The 23,091-nt window shown below is 40.7% G+C and overlaps 1 protein-coding gene across 1 annotated transcript in view; it reads left to right on the top strand.

The window, feature by feature from the left end:
- The window catches only part of CFAP43 (cilia and flagella associated protein 43), a 753,224-nt gene that overhangs the window by 290,513 nt on the left and 439,620 nt on the right, over positions 1–23,091 (top strand). Inside the window, exon 16 of the mRNA XM_078643733.1 lies at positions 17,926–18,056. Within this exon, the coding sequence (XP_078499859.1) occupies positions 17,926–18,056 (131 nt within the window). The remainder of the gene's footprint in view (positions 1–17,925; positions 18,057–23,091) is intronic.

Raw genomic sequence — 23,091 nt, 5'->3', positions numbered from 1 at the left:
AAATCAAAACAGCTGATAAAGGGGGAAACGTGGTCCTCTGGGACAGGGATTTATACACCGCAGAAGCCACAGGACAACTGAGTAAAAATGAATACTATGAAAAATTGAACACAAACCCCCTTCACCAAATCAAAAGAGATCTTGATCACCAATTGAACCGATGGGAAGCAGATGGTTTATTGGATTTTGATGAAAAGAAATATTTAACAGTCGATTTCCCGAAAATGGCAACAATCTACTTCTTGCCCAAAATACATAAAAATCCCACAAAACCACCAGGGAGGCCCATTGTGTCAGCCAAAGGGTCATTATTTGAACCTTTAGCCAATTACATTGACCACTACCTAAATCCGTATGTACAACAACTTAAATCATACATAAAAGACACCACGGAATTCTTGTGCATCTTGAAAGAACTGACATGGCAACCGAATTTCCTAATGATCACCATGGATGTAACGGCACTATACACCAACATAGACAATGATTTGGGTGTGAATGCATGTAAATATTATCTTCAAGAACGCAACATCCACTACAGAGATCACAACAACATGCTTTTGACCATGATTCAACTAACACTCACAAACAATATCTTTTTCTTCGGGGACACAATATACCGTCAAAAAAATGGAGCAGCGATGGGTTTTTCCTTCAGCCCAAGCTACGCTTGCATGGCTATGGGCTGGTGGGAAGAAACAAAAGCTTGGAGCAAGGAAAATGCAGAATACACCCAACACATCGTCGTATGGAAAAGATTCATTGACGATCTTTTTATAGTGTGGAATAACAGTGAGGCTAAATTTCTGGAATACTTTGAGATATTAAATAGCAATACATCATGCTTAAAGTTTACATACTCCATGCACAGATCAAAAGCTACCTTTTTGGACACTGAAGTCTACGTAAAAGATAACTGCATCGAAACAACGCTTCACAGGAAAACCACCGCAACAAATGCAACTTTGGAGGCCACGAGCTTCCACCAACAATCGCTCATAAAAAGCATACCATACGGGGAATTTCTCCGTTTGAGAAGAATTTGTAGTGAGGAGAAAGAATGGAAAAAACAGAGCAAGATAACCAAAACACGCTTTGAAAAAAGAAAGTACAATAAAAAAATGGTCCAAAACTGTTGGGAGAGAGCAAACCAAAAAACCAGAACTGAGTGCCTACAAAAAATAAACCGAAAAAAACAAGAAGACGAATCAATCAGATTGATCTTGAATTATAGCCAAGAATCAAAGAAAATCAATCAGATCTTGAAAAAAAACTGGAAAATTCTCCAATTAGATCCAATAATTGGCAAAAAAATGGGTACCCATCCAGTTATCACCTACAGGAGGGCAAGAAATTTACAAGACCAACTGATTCATAGTCACTACAGAAAACCTTCTCAAAAACAAATCTGGTTAAAAACCAAGGGTTTTGTAAAATGTTATAATTGCAAAGCTTGTGAAATTGCGAAACCAACGAGAGAAATAATGATGCCAAACAAAAAAACATGGGAGATCAGGGAATGCATTACATGCAACAGCCAATATACAATCTACATGATTGAATGTCCTTGCAAACTTAGGTATATAGGCAGCACAATCTGCGAGCTCAAAAAACGGATCCTGGAACATGCCCGTGCCACGACACACAGAGACAGAAGTAATGCTGTGGCAAAGCATATGGACTCCCACCACAATGGTGATTGGAAACTTTTACGTTTCTGGGGCATAGAAACAATGACCTTGTCGGACAGAGGCGGCCATAATGAAAAACATCTCCGCCAAAAAGAGTCAAGACACATCTTGAACTTTAGGACAATGACCCCTTTTGGTCTGAACCAATCTGAAGAACTTTATATACACCTGTAATCATTACTTAGAGACTGTAACTGTGACCCCGTAAATGGTTCCGACAGGTAGCATCATGCCTTGCTTTTAATTTTAAACTGATTTTAATTTAATTTTCACATCTTTTCACAGATTGCAACGCCACACACTGCCTTACAAGGAGTAAATTTCACACATAAAGTCAAACACAAGCACTACCACCAAGAATCACAACAAATACAAACATGTAAGAATCATAAACAAACAACCATATATATTAGTGCCCACCGGAGGGCGGTAACTGACATCCCAAACACCATCACTCACGGTGTCATCATATGTACTGGGTCCAACTGACATTGTGTGCGCAAAATCAGTGGCAATAATCATAAAGCCCACTGGAGGGCGAAACACAACACAATATAAGGTTGACCAGCTTTATAATTCTAATTGCTAAATGCCAAAATGTCAAATGTTAAAAAGTCAGAAAAACGCTAAAATATAATGTAATGTAATTTGAATGGACTACATCTCCCACAATTCCTAGAGTGGATTATGGTGACATAATGATCATGTGATGGGTGGTCACGCCCCTAGGGGAGTGATTGTGTTTTTCCTTTACACTGAATTAAGTGTATAAGTTTGTGGCTACACTGTTTCCAAACTAACCGTGACCAAGACAGCGGAGGCTGTCGAAACGCGTTGGTTTTTGCCTTAATTTTGACTCACATGGATTAAAAATAAAAACGGATTTCATGCAAACCTAGTAGGATTATTCTTGGATTTCGTCGCGACTCCACGACATCCTTTGTTGAAGGAAACCTGGTTTGAATAAATGAGCGGGCGGGCTCGCCCGCAGGAATACCGCGACCACATTGCAGCGCCGACTGGGGAGAAAATCGAGCCATCCAGTGTGATATATATATATATATATATATATATATATATATCTATATATATATATCAAAACAAAACCCTTTCAGGCATAGAGTGACGCATAAATTATGCAAAAAAGAAGGAGAGAACTCTGGGTAGGTCTCAGTTCAGGTGGAAAGCAGCTCCTGTTAGAGCACTCTCAACACCAGCGACACTCTAGATCTGCTCACCTCAAATGTCTGTTTTTCTATCAAAGTTTTTAAGCATAGGATTAGACAGTGCTATCCATGCCGAGATATATATATATATCTTTTCACCAAAAAAGGGGAGGAAATATTTTATTGTGCGGTGTGATGGCTTCCCTTTTCAATGCTAATTTCGGTGTGTGATACCCTATACATAAATCTTTACATATATAAATTTTTTTGTGTTGAGGTGTGTGTTATTGTTTTGGTTCTTCATGTATCATGAAGCGTATATAGTTCTGGCATATTTGATCAACATATATAACAGATTCATACCTATTTGGTTGCCATCTTTACGTCTTTACTGCCATTATGTAAACCTTCCGCTGGTCATTGTGTATAAAGAATATTTTTTGTTCCAGGGATGGACTATTGTTCAGCTTCTCTGGTATATGGACTGTGTCTCCAGACCTTGCCATGATGGTTTATTCATCTTGGTTTTAATCGGAATCAGTTCTGGAAGTCCTTCTTTGTGGAATTATTGGGGCAGGTATTCATTGAATATTTCTTTATTGATGTAAAGAATGCAATTGCATGGTATTCGTTTTGTCCTTGGCCCTTCTGGTCTAAGAGTATTCCTTCCCTTTGTGGGTTATTTACTAATGTCTGACTGCGTTATATGTTATTGCTCAAGGTTTTATTCTGTTCCCCTTAAGGCTAGGTTCTTTCCTGCCTGCAAGGTAGTTTCTTATTTGTATTGTCTGTGGTCATTGCCACAGGTTTTGCTAAGAGCCCAGGCTCTTTTTTTTCTATTCATAGATTTGGTCGGTTTTTGGTTATGAACGACTTGTTCTCTGTGAGGACTTTTATTGGATAAGTTTGCAGACCCTCCTCTGGGTGGGTATAGCTATGGTATTTAATTCAAAGTTAAGAAATCTGCGGCTAGATGTCTCTATCAATGAACAAGTTACTTACCTCCGGTAACGTATTATCTGGTAGAGACACAGTCTAGCCGCAGATTCCTTAATGCCTTGCCCATCCTCCCCACACTGCGAACGACCTATGGGGTATGGATTGTATCCTTTTTCAGTACTGGTTTTATATACCAGTGATCACTGTCTCAAGTACTGTTGGGACTCAACAGACCACTTGATCTTGCCACATAGGTGTTGTTTAGATGTTGCCATATCATCCGTTTCCAGTGGTGAGTGAGCAGTAGAGTGGGGGTGTTTTCCCTTTTACACTGGATTAAACACCAGTGAGCAGTGTTGATTCGTGTGGTTCTTTCTTTGAAAGTCTTTGTCTAGTACTATCATACCTTATATTGAGACTGTCACTTTCTCACGTAATGGTGTAATTCAACTAACAGCTTGTGTTGTTTTATAGGTTTTGTTTTACTATTATCATGCCATTGTTTACCATTGATGAATGGTCTGTGGAGTGTATGGTGCTTCCCTTTGCCTGCTGATTATACACCAGGGTGTAGAGTTTCACATAGCCCTGTGCTTTGTTGATTAATTTGGGGATTTCTTCATGTCTGGTATTGCCATACCATTTGATGTCTCCTTTTTTTATTATGATTTAAAAGATTTTTTACTTTTATGGCACACTGTTACCACAACCATTTTCTATGGAGGCTCCGCGTTCTGATGCAAAAGGTTTCACAAAATAACTGACATCCGCGCACTGGAGGGGACTTATATGGCTCCACTGACGTCATGACAGGAGTTGTGGTCCTTAATGAACTGTACGGCGCTGATCCATGGCGCACAGAGATACTGCTGAAAATATTTCCGGATGCGGTCTGACACCTGGGGAGAATTCTAAGGTCAGGAATCTGCGCTTGACTGTGTTTCTACCAGATAATACGTTACCGAAGGTAAGTAACTTCTTCTTTGGAACCATTCATGACTCTCTAATAATAATAATAAAGTAGTTTATAAAGCGCCTGGCGACGCCTCCCGGCGTGTCCCCGCGCTGTGGAGAACAAGTTACCCAGCAGCTCTTGGCACCCTCCTTCACCTGCCAGCTATTTTATAGATTGTACAGATAAGTTTTCAAAAGATTTCTACCCAACAACAATGCCATCAGTGAACTAAGAGGCAAGTCAGCAGTTATGTAAATCCTAAACAAGGCCTAGATTGTTACTTTAAATGAAGCAACATTATAATCTGTTAAATCAAGCATAAAAGGAGGTTGCACTGCGCACTTTCTGAACTCAAGTATTTAAAGCTGAGCTTATATGTGAGAAAAAGGAGGTTCTCTGAAATAAAATATTTCACACTAGGATAACACAATTTGGACAAGGTGAAGCTGGTATTGATTCCAGGTTATCTGGTTTCACATTTTGAAATTCAACCACCAGTATCTCTGTTCTTTCTCTCCCTCCTGTTTACAACAAAGGTAAATATTTTGTCTTTCATTCCTGACTTTAGATAAGAAAAACTGATACAGAGATAGCAGAACTGACTCAAGGTCCCCAGACCCGCCCCCCCCCCCAAGCCAAGCATGCATTTAATTGGGGTGTGTAACACCCCAAATACTCCCCCGAAGCTATACCCTGGCCACAAATGGCAGTCAGCTCTTAAATGAAATTGATTGCCTAGGCAATTCACAGCAAATACAAGTTTCAAGCTTTTTTTCATTCTCCTAGAGTTCAAGTCACTGGAAAGGAGGAGTGTTTACGGCATGTTAAGTGTGAGAAAATTCTTGGTAGGAAAAACCAATGAAAATGAGAATAATTTTCCACAAAGGGTGTGATAAACATGTCATATTTGTGGATGTTATTGTATCTTAAAAAATTGACCAGTTTTTACTTTTCATTATTAGATTATTGATAAATTATAGACAATGGTGAGAGACTGTGGATTTAAGTGATTCTGTGACTGTAGCCTGTAACACGTAACAATGGACTTCATTACATTTGCCCCAAATGTTGTAAGTTACTTTTCTTGATTTTAAGATTTCCACAAAAATCTTGTTTCTAGCTGAAATGGTTCAAAATAACAGAGCCAAAGAATGTTTTTCTTAATTTGACTTCCTTTGCTGCCAGCAGGGAACATGAATATAATTTTAGCAGCTTTGGCCTCTTCCTTTGTTGCCACATTTTTTTTAGGGGGGTGTCTGGTTCCACCCAGGCACCCCCGTCCTCCAAGGTTTTGGAGCTGCGCAGAGTGCCCACTTCCATGCAGCCCGCTGACTTCCTGCACATCCTCCTTCATCCTCACTGGCGTAGTAGCCAGCAATCTTCCTTTGCCTGCCTGCTCTGTGCAGGCAGGTGCAGCATTCTACGGTGACCACCCCGCTCCCCCAGGCATGGGGTATGGGCAGGGGCAAGGCCAACTTCACGGGCACCATGGCTCTACACCATACTCCTTTGGGAGCTGGGGTCCGGCATTGGGATCACAGGCCCTTTGCTTGCGTCTGCCCAGGAGAGATGGGGTCCTGGGGCAATTTACCCAAAGTGGAGGGGCCCACACATACCCTTTCCCCCAAATTATACATTAAGGAGCTTGCATCGATCCATGGGCCCAGGCCCACCCTTGGGGTAATCTTCAAAATTGCAGCGGAGCTCAACACTCGCCTTCACTCGGGAAAGGGGGGTCATAAGTCGGTCAAGGATCTTTAAATGTGGGAATCTCAGGCCCAATGGCCAATTTTAAAAATCTTGGACTCATTCTTTTTTCTGGGGGTAAACTCTAGCCTCAGGAGCAGTTCCAATACGCATTGGGGCCTCAAAAGCACGTAATTCTGTGAGTAGCTAGTTTTACTGGCTTCTCGCTTCAGCTTTGCATCTCTTGCTGGGGCACAGGAGTCCAAATTTTCCCCCAACTGATCCTCAGAGGGAGTAAGGTTGCCAGCCTTACCGCCCCTTGGTGAGACCCACTGATACTGGGGCAACTGGTGGTAGAGTCCTTCAGGGGGCATGTTCTTCCAATTGTCCATGGCTGCTGCCACCATTGCAGTTCCAGTCTCCGGAGTCCAACAGCAAAAAGCATTCTCTCTTGTGGAAGAGCTTTTAAATGGGTGTGCAAGGTTCTAGAAGCCAGGCCAGAGTGCCACATCACCTCTCCACCACTGTCCCAACCCGCCTGCTCAGCATGCTGGCAGGAGGGGTGATTGGCAAGATGGCACCATCTAGGAGTCACTAGTCACATCTCTTCTGGGGGCCTTAACTCCACCCCTAGCTGGTAACACTGCCAGTGTCTTTCCCACCAGAACTTCAAAGAAGAGCCTCCTTTGTTGGCTCCAGTTGGTTGGGCTTCCACCTATGTTCAGTGGGTCTGGGCTGTACCAGTCCTGGTACAATGTGACAGCTAATTAACAGAGCTGGGTGGAGCACTATTAATTATTCCTTTTGTGTCGGAAGGCTTTGCTCCTTCTGCTGGGGAGCAAATTAAATACCTTGGCCCAGTAAAGCCTGGACTCAGATCCTGAGCTGACCCTGAGAAATATGAAGATTCTGGTATTCTGGACAACCCATAAGGTGTACATTTATGATCTAAGGGGCCTGCATAGTCAAACTGGGCCCACATATTTCACCCCAGTTTCATACCTCATGGGTCTTGGTAGGGAAGCAAAACTGCACTCTAAGGCAGATTACCTCCTATGTATATAATAAATGTGTCACTGCAGACAAAACAGTAAACCATATTGACTTTACCTATGAGTTCCCACTAATATCATAAGGTCTACCTCAGGTCAATATCTTATCCCCGCAGAGTCCTCTCTGTGCCAGGCTACCTGTGCACAGTTGCCAGACAGCGCACAACAGTAATCTCACACGTGCAGTGCACTCGCAAGCACACTTGGCTGGTTCAGTTGTAACGGGGACAATATATTGAGTTATAGTTACTTTAGGACTTGAAATAGAGTAAATTGAGATAACTATAACTGATGAAGGACAGTGGTTTTGTTAAAGCTTTTTTTTTTACTTTCATTTTTACCAGTCCATAATGTCTCCTTAACCTTTGTTTTTTCAGTGAGTATATATGTGTGTGTACACACACACACACACACACACGCTCTCTCTCTCTCTCTCTCTCTCAAGCCTTCTTGGTAACTGTTTGTCAGTGATTTTAAAGTTCCTATTTTGCAGAAAATATATCTAACTGTCAATTCTTTCACATAATTAACACTAGTGTGCAGGATAATTAGCTTCCCTAAGAAAGAAAAAGGTTAAGGACAGCCTTTCCTTTTTCTTTCAGCACTGGTAAAGAAGAAAACCTATACCAATTTACCAAAGAATTCTTCGCAGTGTGTGAAAGGTAAAGATTGTACACGTAGAACCCTGTCAGTAAAAGTCCAATACAGCACTTTATTTTCTTTCTTTATATATGTCTTGTTAAACTGCTCTCTATCAATGTACTACAAAAAATAAATTTGTAATGCATGTTTTTAATTTCCTTACAATGTACTTTGCATTTCACATTTAATTTATAATAATAATACACATTGATCCAATAAAACATTTTAAATAGTAGAACATTATCACCAAAAAAAACATTTCGCAAAACACTGACAGGCATAGATCCAGTCGCAGGCAAGCAATGAATACTAAATGAATGGCACTCAAATGCCTAAACCTTTCTAAAGAGCACTGAAATGAAATAATAAATCATGTACCATAAAAAATACTTAATGAGTAACATGTGAAACGGTCCCGTATTGCTGTGTTGGGAAATAGTGGTAAACCCGACAATTCACAAAGGGGCACATGCATTAAGGGATTTTGCGATCGCAAACAGTGCGATATGCAAAAATCGGCCGTTTGCGATCACAAAATGGTCTTTTACGATGCCTGAAAGTCTCTGGAATGCGCAATTTTGGTAATCACAATTTTTTGCGATTTCCCAAAGTGCAATTGCATATAAGGAATCACAATTTGCGATTCCTTAAATGCAATGCTAGAGCACTTTAAAATAGCGATTTCGCTATTTGGCCGCAAATTACCGAAAATTAAACTGGTCGGTAATTTGCAAAAACTTTGAAAAATTCAATAAAGTGCATTTTTCAAAGTTTCATGTTACACACACACATGCCCTTGGGGCATGAGTGTGCGCAACATGGGTGCATAGTACAATTTGAGGCGTGCAACAGGGTGTTCTTTTGACACCCTTGCACCCTTGAAATTGCATGTACTCACAAATTGCGCATGCAATTTCCCATTCATTGATGAGCCTGTAAGGAAGCGATTCCTTAATTGCGACTCACAACTTGCGAGTCACAGTTAAGGAATGTTTAGGAATCGCTATTTTTATAGCGACTCCTACATGCATAGACTTTGCGAATCCCTAATTGCGATCCCTTTAATAATCGCAATTAAGGACTCGCAAAAACCTACCTTGATGCATGTGCCCCAAAGTCACAAAGTTAGGCAGTTATTCACTAATTCTATGGTATCTCTGTGTGTGGAGTTGTAATGGTTTGTCTAAAGTTGAAATGACCAAGCAATTAAGTCATTAAAGTGGCTCACATTCATTCCACATAACCCTGATGAGGCATAAGAATGTTCATGGATCCACTCATCGTAAGCTAATCAACAACATGCCTGACCAGATGCTAACACTTAGACGCAAGTGCTCCACTGTCCTGGGAGATATCGACGATGCAGATTGGCAGACAGCACTATCGTCCCCACGGGAAGTAGCCATACCATCCAGACTCCGTTTAGTGCAGTTAAAGATACTTCACCGTACATCCTATACCAGGGTGACCCTCTACGCTATAGGAAAGGCCACACATCAGTTTTGCTTGTGGGACTGTGGGGAGGAAGGAACCTTTTTTCACTCCATGTGGCAGTGCCCCCTAATTGCAGCTTACTGGGCCAAGGTGGTGCGAACATTGTCACAGGCTGTGAGAGTATCACTTGTACCGGAGCCGAGGTGCTGTCTCCTGTTTTATGGGAACCAAATGATCTTTCCCACCCTGCACAAGATTGGGCTACACTGGGTATAATGTTTTCCAAACATAATGTTGCCAGGAGATGGGGGTCTGGGGAGTTGCCAATGCTTGGGGACTGGTGCTAAGATATGGACAAAGCTATGATGGCGGAGAGGGTGGTATACAGGCATCGGGGTGCCCCAGGAAATGGGAAAAGGTGTGGGGTGCGTGGAACTAGTTCAGGGGCTATCTCTGCAATCCGCCCATGCGGGACATGGATGACGTGTCTGAGTGAAGGGAGATGTGGGGAGGTGGGGTTACGCAATATACCAACAGTACCAACTAGAATGTACCCTGTATTAGTACTGTGTGCAATGTCAACGACATTGATTGTGACTTGCAGTGTTCATTGCAGATGCCATGTACTGTGATCATGCCCTGAATTTTTTGCTAATAAAAAGCTCATGGATCTGAGGGGCTACTGATGTAGTCACACAGATCCATGAACATTCATTAGGTGGATGGAGATGGCAACCTTTGATTCAAATTACAAGAATGCTGAGTACCCACAAGAAAGTGTAGTAGTTAAGCACGGTTGATGTTTATACTGCCCTCTATATTGTTTTTTTTTTCAGCAGTTGATCTACAACTTATTCAGAACCATATGTAGGGTGATAGCCCCAGATTAATATTCTGATAAATAAATGTACTTAAGAAGCACATGCTAAAAGAGTATACATGGTATTGGGTGTCTTATCCAGGTCAAGTTGGATTCGTCCTCAGCACTGCCCAGAATGTGCTGTGGAGGATTCTAATTTATCCTAGCTAGGGCTTAAAAAGACTGTGGTTATCACACTAGAGGACTTCCTTTTTCAAGTCCCCGCCTCGGGATGCTGGGGAAGAACTTCTCCTGCAGCCTGAGGCTTATTTTCTGTAAATAATGATCAGCACACATGTCAAACTGACATCATCACTAGTGAAAGTGTGCCGTCTGCATTCACGGTGGCGCTGTTTGGATGCACAGTTGAGCTTCTTGAGCATTGATCTCAATGGAAGTGGTTCATTTGAAGGGGAGACACTCCCTCTTTCCAGTGGTTCCTTTCCTCAGTAGAATCCTGCTCAGGGACAAGCTGGACTCAGTCTAAGCACTGCCCAGAATGTGCTGTGGTGGATGCTAAATCATCCTTACTAGGGTTTGAAAAGTCTGTGGCTGTTGCCCCAGAGGACTTCCTTTTATAAGTCCCCGCCTTGGGCTACTGGGGAAGAACTTTTCCTGCACCCTGAGCCTTATTTTTTGGGAGTGACGATCAGCACGCTTGAAGAACTGATATAATCGCTATTGAAAGTGCTCCGTCTCCATTCACTGTGAGCACTGCTTGGAGGCACAGTTCAGCTCCTCAAGCACTGATCTCAATAAAAGAGGTATTGTTCGAATAGGAGACGGTCCTCTTTCCAGTGGTTCCTTTCCTGAGTGGAATCCTGCTCAGGCACCGTCGCAGAAAGACTATCCTTTACCAGGAATTCACCCCCTGGATTACTACGAATATTTTCAACAGCTGGGCCCCCGAACTCCTGCAATGGCTTCTTGCTCTGCTCACCTTCTTGGCATCAAATACTCCTTCTCCCCCTGCCCTCGGGTGCAGATTATCCTATTCCATGGAGGCTAGAAGTCCTCAAGAAACCAGGTTATAAATTTAGAATTGTATGGGGGGTTGGCCCATCCGGACACCAGGCCACCAACCTTCACTCTTGACGCTCATTTTATAATTCTGGTGGGAGCTAGGCAGCCTTTCACTGTTCTGTGGGTTGAAGATTGGGTTTTACCCCACCGCAGTTCAGCCCCAGGGGTAGTTGGCAAGGGACAGAAAGCATAATAGCCAACAAGGATTTGTTCACCATCGAGAACAGGATGGGGAGCAGCCTGACCTATAATCAGAGTGCCCCCTGGACAGTTTTTTTGTACCCCTTCAATGGGGATCAAAAGAGGTCAAAGGTGGATGTTTAACTTGCTCAGCTATTTCCCAGAATATGCATGTGGTTAATCATTTTATGCAAGCAAAAATAATATTACACATTGGCATTGCTTCTAATATGCTTCATGTCATGTGTAACGCCTTCAGGTATTCTTTGTGTTTCAGCCAACAACACTTTGCATCCTGTGCTATGTAATTTCTATTTTCAAAAAGAAAACAACGTCTTTACCCGATATCATATGTAGGAGAATCTAAATACGATCACTGCACAGTTAGTAATACAGAGTAAGAACCAAACATTGACTTATAAGAACTATATAAGAGAAATATAGTATAATACTCAAGGTGGCTGAAAGACAGAGGATCTGTCCTTTATTACGTAATGCAGAGGGGGATAAATAATTGGTGAGTGGAGACCACAAGGCGTCCTTTCAAAGGAGTTGCTGAGATGTGGTGGCAGAATCTCTATCCAACCTTTGATGATAGCGGAGAATGTTCCACCAAGCAGAAAAAGATACTTTAGTGGCATCCTTCCGGTTAGAGGTGATTACCTGAAAAGCAATGGCAATTAACAAGCCCATCCTGTGAGCACCAAACCAATTTACAGAATTGCTACCCAGAAAGATGGAGTAGATGTCAAAAGAAAAATTGACAGAACAAATGGAGGAAATTGATTTACAGACCTTGGTCCAGACGAGGTAATACTAGGGCATAGAAAAAAAGACTGTATGAATGTGCCAGGGGTATTTTTGCAAGACCAGCAGTCAGGGGACAGGTCAGAACTATATTTGGAGAGAGACACTGGAGTTAAATACAACCTCTGATAAAAATAATAATGAGTTTGGGTGGTACTAGCAGTACAGGAGGTGTGGTGTATCCGTGCCCAAATGGAGTTCCATGCATGAAAAGAAAGGGTACGCTGCAAATCTGATTCCCGTAGAAGTTAAATTTTACTCCTAGAGCTGTTGGTGGAAGAAAAATGAAGATATCTGTAAATATAAGAGGCCCGAAGAAAAGGAGAAGTTGACAGAGGTTCTAAAAGGGGGTCTGATGAGGAGGAAAGGGATCCAGAGACTGGTGAGTTAAAAGCGATCGCAATGAGTCTTACTTGAGAAGAGAAGAGGCAGGCAGGCTAAATTTAAACTGAACTTCCTGAGGAGAGAGAAAATGCGAACCTTGTAATAAATGTTTAACCTGAATAATCCCTTTAGCTGCCCAAACCTTCCAAAAAATAGTGTGGTTAGAAAGTTTAATGGATTTATTAAGCCAAAGAGATGAATCAAGGAACATTTGTAGAGGAGTATGAGATTTGCTAATGATCGGAGTATAAGCCGAAATAAATTGTGAAATGGTTGGAGAGTTAAAGGAACGAGGGGGGTGGGAAAAATTAACCAGTGAGGAAAAGGGAAGAGGGTGAATCAGGGATTCCTCCAATCTATGCCATATCGATAAAAGGAGGAGTGATATTGGCGAAAATTGGGAAAGTGGACACCACCCCGGTCTTTGGGAGCAGACCAGAAGGATAAAGAGATATGAGCTTTCTGATTGTTGCAGAGAAATTTAATTATAATACCATTAAGAGTTTTGTAAAGTTTTAATGGACGTTTTACTGGTAACAGGGACAAATAAAAGTTTATCACAGGAAGCATCATCATTTTGATTGAGTCCAATCTGCTCCAACATGACAAAAATAAGGGGGACCATTTTCCTTCCATGCTGTTCACTTTTGATAGAAAGCCTTCCAAATTAAGTTGAACTGTTTGGACAACGGAGGAAGAGTACTTGATTCCCAATCAAGAATACTATTGATGATCCATTTGAAACCAGTTCCGTCAAACATGCTTTTTAAACAATATTTATTTAGCGGAAGTACTACGGATTTGGAAAAGTTTAACTTATAACCAGACATAGCGGCAAAGGAAGATAAAAGGTCTGTAAAGGCAGGCAAATAGGTAAGGGGATTGGATATATATAGTAGAATGTCATCCGCATGAGCAGTAAATTTGATTTCAATTGTCTTATGTTTAAAACCTCAAAAGGTAGAGGAATGACGTAAAGAGTGGAGAATGGGTTCAGGATATAGGATAAAGAGCAGGGGAGAAAGTGAGCAGCCTTGACGGCTACCTCGTTGAAAAGTGGAATAGGGAGATTGGGATCCATTACCAGTTGGGGGGGGCTAGTTGGGGAGGAATATAACAGATTTATAAGAGACAAGATAGAGGAGCCAAAACCATGCCATTTAAGGGCACGCATCATAAAAAGCCAATGAATGCGGTCAAAAGCTTTCTCCACATCAAGGGTTATGGCCACAATAGGGGAGGAACTCTTAGAAGAAAGATGAATGCTGCATTTTGTTTGGAATGTACCTGGAAGCAGATTTCCTGTCAGTGAAAGGGTCCATGACTTGATTGCAATCCCCACCCACTATGAGTTTAAGTCAGCAAGTGAATGAAGTATATGTGACATGGAGTGTCAAAACTGTGAATCAATACCAGTGGGACCATAAATGTTGAGGAGAGAGATAGGGAAACCAGTTATGCGTGTATGAAGAAGAAGCCAAAGACCATCTGTATCCTTCTCCTCCCTCCCTATAGTGAGGGAAAGGGATTTAGCTGGGGAACAATGCACATCACAAACCCATTGTTTTTTAAGGGAGTTACTATCATTGTTATTAAGATGTGTCTCTTGTAACATCGCAATTTTACACCGTAATCCAGAAAGATGGGTAAATACCCTTTGCTTCTTGACAGGGCAAACATTATCTGTCATCACAAGAGGGAAAAGTCATTAAACAGCATCATGAGTATTCTAAAATTGATAGAAGTGAACAATTCAGCATGCAAAAATTTGAAGTCAACAAATAAGTAACTGTGCAGAGAAAACATGTATGCAAAAGGTATATGAGAAGAGTAAAAGTAAGAAATACGAAAAGAAAGAGAATAGACAAGAGTGATAAATTGAAGAAAAAAAGTAGGAAGAAAGAAGCCATAGGACCAAGAGAGGGAAACAGGGAAGGGGAAACAGGAGGAGAGGAGAGAGAGAGAGAGAAAAGAAAAGGTAAGGGATGTAAATGATAGACAGAGAAAAGCTGACAGGAAGCCAAGTGACTTCAGCCAAGAGAGAAGAAATACATATCCAGACTAAAGAAAATATCATGGAAAAGTGGGGAGCCGCAAAGTGAAGACAGATGACAGAGCCAGCCAAGTCAACAAGGAACGAGCGAGACCACTAGATAGAGTCGCAAGGAAAAGGGGAACAAAATAGTAAGCGGCAGCTAGGGAAATACGGATAACACATAAAAACTGAAAGTGATAGTGTTATAATAGACAAACATAAGTTACAGGGAGACTCAAGGACACTTACTACACATGAGGAATAACTGTGAACATTAGGAGCCGGATGGGAGGGCAGGAAGGAGAGAAACATCACGGAGGGGTATCCATACAAGACAGGGATATCTGTGGAGAAAAACCACAAAGTTAATGAAGAATATCATCCATAGAATACAGACAAACAACAGCAGCCAGCAGTTAAGCGAAACAGGTAACAATGAAAGGAGATGAATATCACCGGAGCCAGTAAATTGGAGGAGATTAAGTCAAGTAAAGTGAAACATAATGAAGGAAACCGTGATAATGTTTTCCCAAAGTCTATTTCTTCTCCTTTATGGCGAACAATAAATTGTCGTAGGTCTTCAGGATGATCAAATGAGTAAGTTCTTTCCTTATGAGTGACTTTAAAAAAGAAGGGGTGCACTAATCCATATCTGGCATTCATGGAACGAAGAGCAGGAAGAAAAGAAAGGAACTCCTTGCGATGGGCAGTGGTATCTCGAGCCACATCCTGAGAGAGATAGACTCTTTGACCTGACCACAACAACTGCTTTCTTTGTTTTGCAGCTGATAGAACCATTAACAGTTCAGTGTACTCCAAAAAAAGAACAATTATTCCTCTGGGAAGATTGATTGACGATGTAGAGGGGGGACCTCCAAGCTTAGGTCCAATGCGATGGGCACATTGCAGATTCAGAGTGCTCCCTTCCTTGAGACCAACAATCTTAGGAATGTGAGTTTTTGGAAAGGCAAGCATGTCTGACCCCTCCTCTCCCTCTGGAATACCGTAAATTCAAGGGTTATTGCGCCTATTGCAAATTTCCAAGTTCTCCGTTTTTAGTTTGAGGAGAGCTATTTCTTTGGTCATAGCTGCAACCTTAGGAATCACATCTCGTGTGTCACTGACCTTTTGTTCCATCACGGACACCCTTGAGTCTAAATTAGACCACTTGTCCTCTAGCCTCTGAAGAGTAGCGTTGGTGTCAATCACAAAAGGTTTTATAAGCTTCTCCTCAATGAGGGCATCCAATGTTATGGGTAGTGGAGATTTAGTAGGATAATTAGGCTCCTTTTGACGTTTAGAGGGAGCAGTAGTAGGTTTCTTACGGAGGGAAGACATATTGGCAAAGGCACTCTTCTGACTGAGGGAGGGAGGAGGATCCATGTATGTGAGGGAAAAATAGTAAGTGCTGATATAACAATGTCTCAAAAGGCAGGCAGAATATTGGAAAAGAGTATAGACCTATAAACTGCCAAAATGCCAAATGCCAAAATGCCAAAATGGAACAGAGACCTCTTTTGTAAAGACTGGACTTGCATCTCTAATATCCAAATTAGAGCTGAGAGGCTTTAAGTTCAGCAGAGAAAAAGAAAAAAGTAGCTGAAATGAGTCAGAGAGACACTAGGAGCTGACTATTGAGAGGGGTTCGAGCCCTTCCGAATGCAGGCAGTGAAAGAATGCTTCTAATTACTGTTGCATCCCTTTACACACAAAATGGCGGGTGCTACCTGGATTTCTGTGGTAAACATGGCACGGGGAAAACGGGGACAGAAGCAGCTCGAGTTAGTCAAAAAAAGACAGCTACCTGTGCCCCCGTGCCCACGCCTCCAATATGATCAGTTCATACCGCCTGATCTCAGAAGCAGCCACTCCGAAGAGAGAAATGGTCCCGGTTGACTCACGGAGCCTCAGCCGGACGCGGCCATCTTGTGGCGGCTCAAGCCACACCCCCTATGCGCTGGATTTTTAGCCACCAGCACTTTGCATCCTGAAACTTAGAATTGGGGCTCTGCTTCATCCTCCAGCTGCGATGTTGAGAACTTTTGAGTCTTGAGAGATTGAATTTGTAGTGATATCCCAGGGTGGATAAAGTTGCTATGGAATTGATTAAAAAAGATGTGATTGACTTAGACTGGATTTTCCACTTAAACGTTGGAGAGTAGGTGTTGGGAGAAGGAAGTACTGGTAGGCCAGCATGTGTTCCAGTCCTATCATCAATTCCGATTTCTGTGATGGTAGTGCAGTGGCGCAAGGGTTAGTGACAGTCAAAATTATCTGTGATGAATGAAGTTTAATTACAGAGGGTTTTAATATTACTGGAGCAAATAATGATGGCAGTGGTAGGAATGGGGTTTCGGGAGTGGGATGAAATATGGTGAAAAAGGGACTGTGGATCAAGGATACAGAAATAGGGTAAGCTAGGTGGCAGGGGTAGAGAGTGGGATTGATCCAGGGGTCGATGACTCTATGATAGGATATACCAAGAATGAAGATATGAAGTAATTGGCAGGAGCATGTCTGGTGCTGGGTGGTCTCCTGATAGCTCGATATTTGGTGTAATAGCAACTTGGGTACAGAATGCTTTATATTTACTGTCTTCTTCAGGTGATTTCAAGCATGGCGTCCTTTAACACCACACTTACTTATTAATACCATTTGTTTAAATGTTTCAGATTTTGTATGACTTTTATAAATTGCACTGCTGTATAAACTAAAATGACAAGTTTTAACCCTGTTGTTACATGACGACAGAATGGTACCGTTCTACCTGGATTGCAGAACTTTCTGATAGTATCTGACAGTCATTAAAAGGTGTGATGATACACTCTACAAATATATCAGAGAAAGAAAAGATATTTAACCCTGAGGGACATGTTATATCCAAAGTATGTGAAAATTATCAATTAATGATACTGATCTCGATAAATTGATAAATGTTTAATTAACATTTTCTCCAAACAGGGAAAACAAACATTACAGAAGGTCAAATACTGAAATGTCAAAATTAAAACTGTCCCACATCAAATAAAACCTCTAATTTTCCATGTTACATATATTCATGCTTTGCTTTAGGAAATCCATGCTCGAGCACAGTGCCACTCATACCAGAATGGAGGAGTCCGATCATTGAACTTTTCAACGACTGACCATAACATAGTCACCACAGGCATAAATGACGGTGCTCTGGTTTGTTTGAAATTAATGTAAGTAATTAGAAGTCCTATCTTCATATTCTTATCTATTCCTACTGTTGTCTTTTTATTGATTTTTAACCAAAATTATAATTGATCTAAAGAAAATCCTGTAACCAATGCAAATGACAACTGTTGGATTCAACTCCAATTAAAATAGCAATACCACCGAGATAATATCATATTAACTTTGAACTATCGGAAAGCTCAAACAACGTCTACAGTATTTTCAAATCTTTTATAAGAACCTAGCACTCCCTATAATAGCACAATCATATAGTCCATATATGTGAATAAAATGTGATTTAAAGTTATCACTTAGCATGAATCCGAAAACCTTTTGTTCCTACAAAATGCTCCATTCTGTTATTCAAATGTGAGTTGGGTGCTTGCTCCTACTGGTGCTAAAACAGCTTGAAGTAAGCTTTAACATCTAAAACAAATGATTGATGCAGGAAGCGGGCAACCAAGCTGGAGTGGCCAGTAATACAGGTCTGTCGAAAACCACTGTCCATCAACTCTGTGTTGTTAACTTATCATTATTCTCAACTCCATGCTTTTGTGTGGGATTATAAAACTATTACATCAAGGAGACAGATGAAGAAGATTACCTTCTGAGCATTAAGAAACAATACCAAAGTCCTTCTGATGTTTTATATTCAGCCATAAAATCAGCAGAACTGTACCACTTCATGATAGGTTCCCTTTGATGTTGACAGCATTAAGGTGGTAGCTTAAATTTCGGAAAAGTATAATGAATATGGATGTACCATAAAGTCGGTGTACAAATATGTAATGGTGAGTATTATTTAGGAGTGAGATTTGTCAACTGGAGAGATCTACCTGTAAGAGTCTCATTGATAGAAGGCTGAATAGCAGTGGCAGAGACAAAACTTCTTCGCTGGTTTGGTTCTTCCCTTATGAGCTATAAGATGGATTATGGGGGGTGGCAATTTAGAGTGATTTGGATAAAATAATTCAGGGGTGTGGAATTTAATAAAACATCTACTTGTCCATGGGGCAGGTTACTTCATAAATCTACTTGTCCTGTAACAAAATCCACTTGTCCCTTTGGTGCCATGTACTGCGGCGATAAATTATGGCAGTAATCTCATTATATAAGAACTCTGATATAGCCTCTCTGATTATGCCAGGGCTCATACCATAGTAGTGTTTGAATACAAGCAATCCCCTTATGTTGCCACCTTTCCACAGATCTACATACTAGGGCTGAAATGAAGTGGTAAGCAATAGTTCCAGGGTAAGAATGCCCTTTTGAGTCTGTCCAAACCTACTAACTTAGATGTTTTAAGGGTTTTCAAAAACTCTTTTCTAACCTGTTCTCATACTAAGTAATGTTGGCAGTTTATTCCTGACAACAGCAGACGTAAACCTTCTTCCAGCGTTTGGGAAACAAGTGGTTGGAGGGAAAGTGAACATGCAAATACTCAGATTTTCGCATGAGCAAATCTACATATGCCACTTTTGCTCATGCTAAAATGCAGTTCACAAATATTTTCTAGGAGTACTATTTCTTGTTCTACTTCTGTAAATTCTTGGGAATTCACGAAAGCCGTATAGCTGCACTTAATTCAAGGACATATACCAGGGGTGCACTTTGGCGACTTACTTCAATAATTAGGCCCCTAATTTGGTCTGGCGTTGACCGTGACTTTTTGAGTTTATTAAAATACTGTCTCTCTCACGGTATCGTCTAGCTTCACTGTGAGTGACAACATTCTGCTCTTTCACAAGGAGCATATTGGCACACTAAGTAGTTTTGTTCGGTGCCAGTAACTACTGTGGCTGTGTGCTTTTTGAGACCAAAAACAACTTTTGCTTTTGCCAATGCTTGTTATAATGGTGAGGGCCGGACAGCTCCTACACCAGTGAGGTTTTACAAAAACCATGCCAAAACAAGTCACACATTGAGAAACTAAAAAGCTGACCACCAATTTCAGAACTACTGCCTTTGCCAATGCTTGTTTATTTTTGTTTGCCATAATCTTATTGAAACTGGTTACACTGATTTTTCATTATGAATATTTTGGGGAAATACTAGCATGCATCAACACGGTACTAAATTATGCTGCAATGAAATGATACCTAACATTTTACAGTGGTTTAGAAAAATGTTTTTTTTTCTGCTTTCATTTTTTATGAACATTTCATTTTGAAAGCAAAGAATCATCAATCTTGCTTTCAAGCTTCTGCAAATATTTGCAACAAATCAGAGAGCATTCTGAGAGCATTATAATAGCCTCATATTGCTAAACTTTGAACACGTGTGTACACATTTTAACACTGGAACCACTGTCAGTAATGCAGTCAGAGCTTACAACATTAATTGGAGCACTCACCCTAATAATAGAGGCTCTCAAATAATGAACCCTAAATACAAGTTTGAACAGCATTAGCATATGGACAACAATATTACCTAAACTGCAGACAGTGCCCTTCCCTGATCCATAATGTGGTACTGCAAACTGGCAGCCAAAGGGTTTCTGCTGCAGGGGGTTGGGCCTACTTGTCCCAAGGACAAAATACACATGAAAACTTGTTGCCCTTGACCCCAAACAATATGTCCTGGGCGTCGGGCTACAGGAATTCCACATCCCTGAATAATTGTAAAAGGACTTTTATATGTTCTTTTTATAACGTTCACAAAAAGAATATTTTTGAAAGTACTTCTGATATGTTTTAGCAAATATATATGCTATATTGTAGGTAAACAGTTGCAAGGGTTATATGTTTTAATTTCTCCCACTTAAATTATGCTCAGAAAGGAACAAACTTGGCATAGTTGGTAATGTAATGACTAAGGGAGTGATTAAACTTAGAAATAATTCGACCATTAAACAGTAGAACATGTAGTAATATATGGATTCATCCGATTAGGGCCAGGGGCCTTAAGAAAGGTTTTGAAGCGTATTGAAGAGTACTTGAGGAGCAGTTGAGAAATGGAACAGGTTAATTAGGAATAATGTTTTCATTGAATTTGTGGATTCAGGGGGAAAAGAGGAGAGAAGGTGAGCTTTCATGAAACTGGAACCTCTTTCAATTGCTTTTTATATATGCCAATTAGAGCTTGGTATTTTTACTCATGTTGAGGAATTCCTGTTATAATATCCGTAATGTTTCACTAGGTATACATTTAAGAGCATTTCCACTCAAAGAACTCTCCTGGATTTACAAAATGGCTCTCTGCCTCTACTCTGCCGCCATGGGGCAGCTTAAATGTTTGGATACTATCCAAGAAAATGTGTACATCAATATAATGAGTCTGAGCATCTAGGCAAGCATCTCAAGGGGCATTGGTACTTAAAATATATTATGCTGCTGCACAAGTAATTTGAAACAAATTGATGGAAATCCCAGTGGGACTTTGCCCTCAGATCACTGCTCCACTGGAAATCAGAAAAACATGTCTCATTCTTGTGTAACCTTGTAAATACCAACATCACACTATAAATATGCGTTAATACAATTGGCAGCTGTGTAAAAGTATGTCAGTGTGCACAGTGCCATGTAAAAAATAGCAGTATAGCCTTTACCCAAACACAAGTTCTCACAGTCCTTCCCCAATCCACCCAAGTTTCCCTTCCCTAGCCCACCCATTTTTCTGTAATCTGATCTAAACTGGACACCGCATATACAGTACTGATCAGTTTGCAGCACCACTGGTTTGAAATGCTCTTGCTACAGTAATGTGCTCTATAAAGTGCCTCACTGCTGCTTGGAGGTAGCCTCTGCTACATATCAAATACATTAAACAAAGTTTGTCTAGGCCATTGGGGGTTTCTTCAATGCGTACATCTTCCTCCTTATCTCCATATTGCCCTGAATGTGCCCCACTTCTCTGGGTGGCAACTAATGTCTTCATGCTTTTACATGAGGTGTGCCAGAGTTGATGGAAAAAGGCGTAATAATGAGGAACTTCAGCTTAAAACCGCTGAGCTAACTTTTTCCAGACATCTCCTGTGGTGATCAGAGTCTCTATAGTGCTTCCCTGATTTCTTTAAACATTATGTTGCGTTTGATTATGGCTTATTGTTTGGATCATAGTTTTTTTTTCTTATTAATTGTTTTACATTCTAATCCCATTTTTAGATATATATATAGTCCATTTGGTTCTAGTTCATTGATCTGTATAACAACTGCAGTCATGCTTCAAGACTATTTCTTGATAGTCCTCAATAAAGTACAAATACATTAATAATTGAATTCACATCTGGTAAATGCAAAAACGCCTTTTTAAAGGAATAGTAGAGTGTTCAAGGAAAAATTGTGTAATTATTGAGAGTGAGCATAATTGCATAACTTTTCCTAACTATAATATGATAATTTTTGTATTCAAATTACACCTATTATGTGAATTACATCTGGTTGCCAGTTCTGTGATAATTGTATGCAAAGTATGCCGTAGCGTACAGATGTCGCAAAAGATATCCGCTCAATGTATTGTAGATACATTTCTTAAGTCGCGCCAGGCACATTGTTACTGCTATGCAAACAGCTGTGGCACACATCCAGTTTCATGGAATCCTGCTAAGCATTTTATGCTCAAACAATTCTACTGTAAGCGAAAATTACTCATAAAACATAAGCAGGGTAAAAACAAAAATTATGTGAAATATGCATGACCTATTGCGCAACATTATACTCATGTTATTTTTGGGGAGGGGTGTGTTAATTATCTGGATTTTGTTTTGGTTTTTTAAACTTTTTTTAATAGGTATGGTAGTAAGACAATACTAGAAGAGGTCAAGTCAGAAGACATACATCATTAAAACAAAGACGTGGTATCATAAATAGAATTCTAAACAGCTGGTCTCGTTAGGAGGCTTTATATACAAACTACCCAATGCTTGACTGGGTCCCAGATTCTGACAAGCCACAATCATTCATGAAAAAAAATCTTCCAAATAGCGAAATTGTAGGGAATCGACTTTAACCAGTGTTTAGCATTGCATAATCTAGCTGTTTCTATCGCACGGAAGACAATGTCTTCTTTTTCCATTGTACCATAGGTTGAATAACCCAAATT

The sequence above is a fragment of the Lissotriton helveticus genome, chromosome 5_1 (assembly GCF_964261635.1).
Source record: "Lissotriton helveticus chromosome 5_1, aLisHel1.1, whole genome shotgun sequence".
NCBI classification, from domain to species: Eukaryota; Metazoa; Chordata; class Amphibia; order Caudata; family Salamandridae; genus Lissotriton; species Lissotriton helveticus.
Note: the sequence above shows the minus strand (reverse complement) of the source record. Positions and strands in the feature narration are given on the sequence as shown.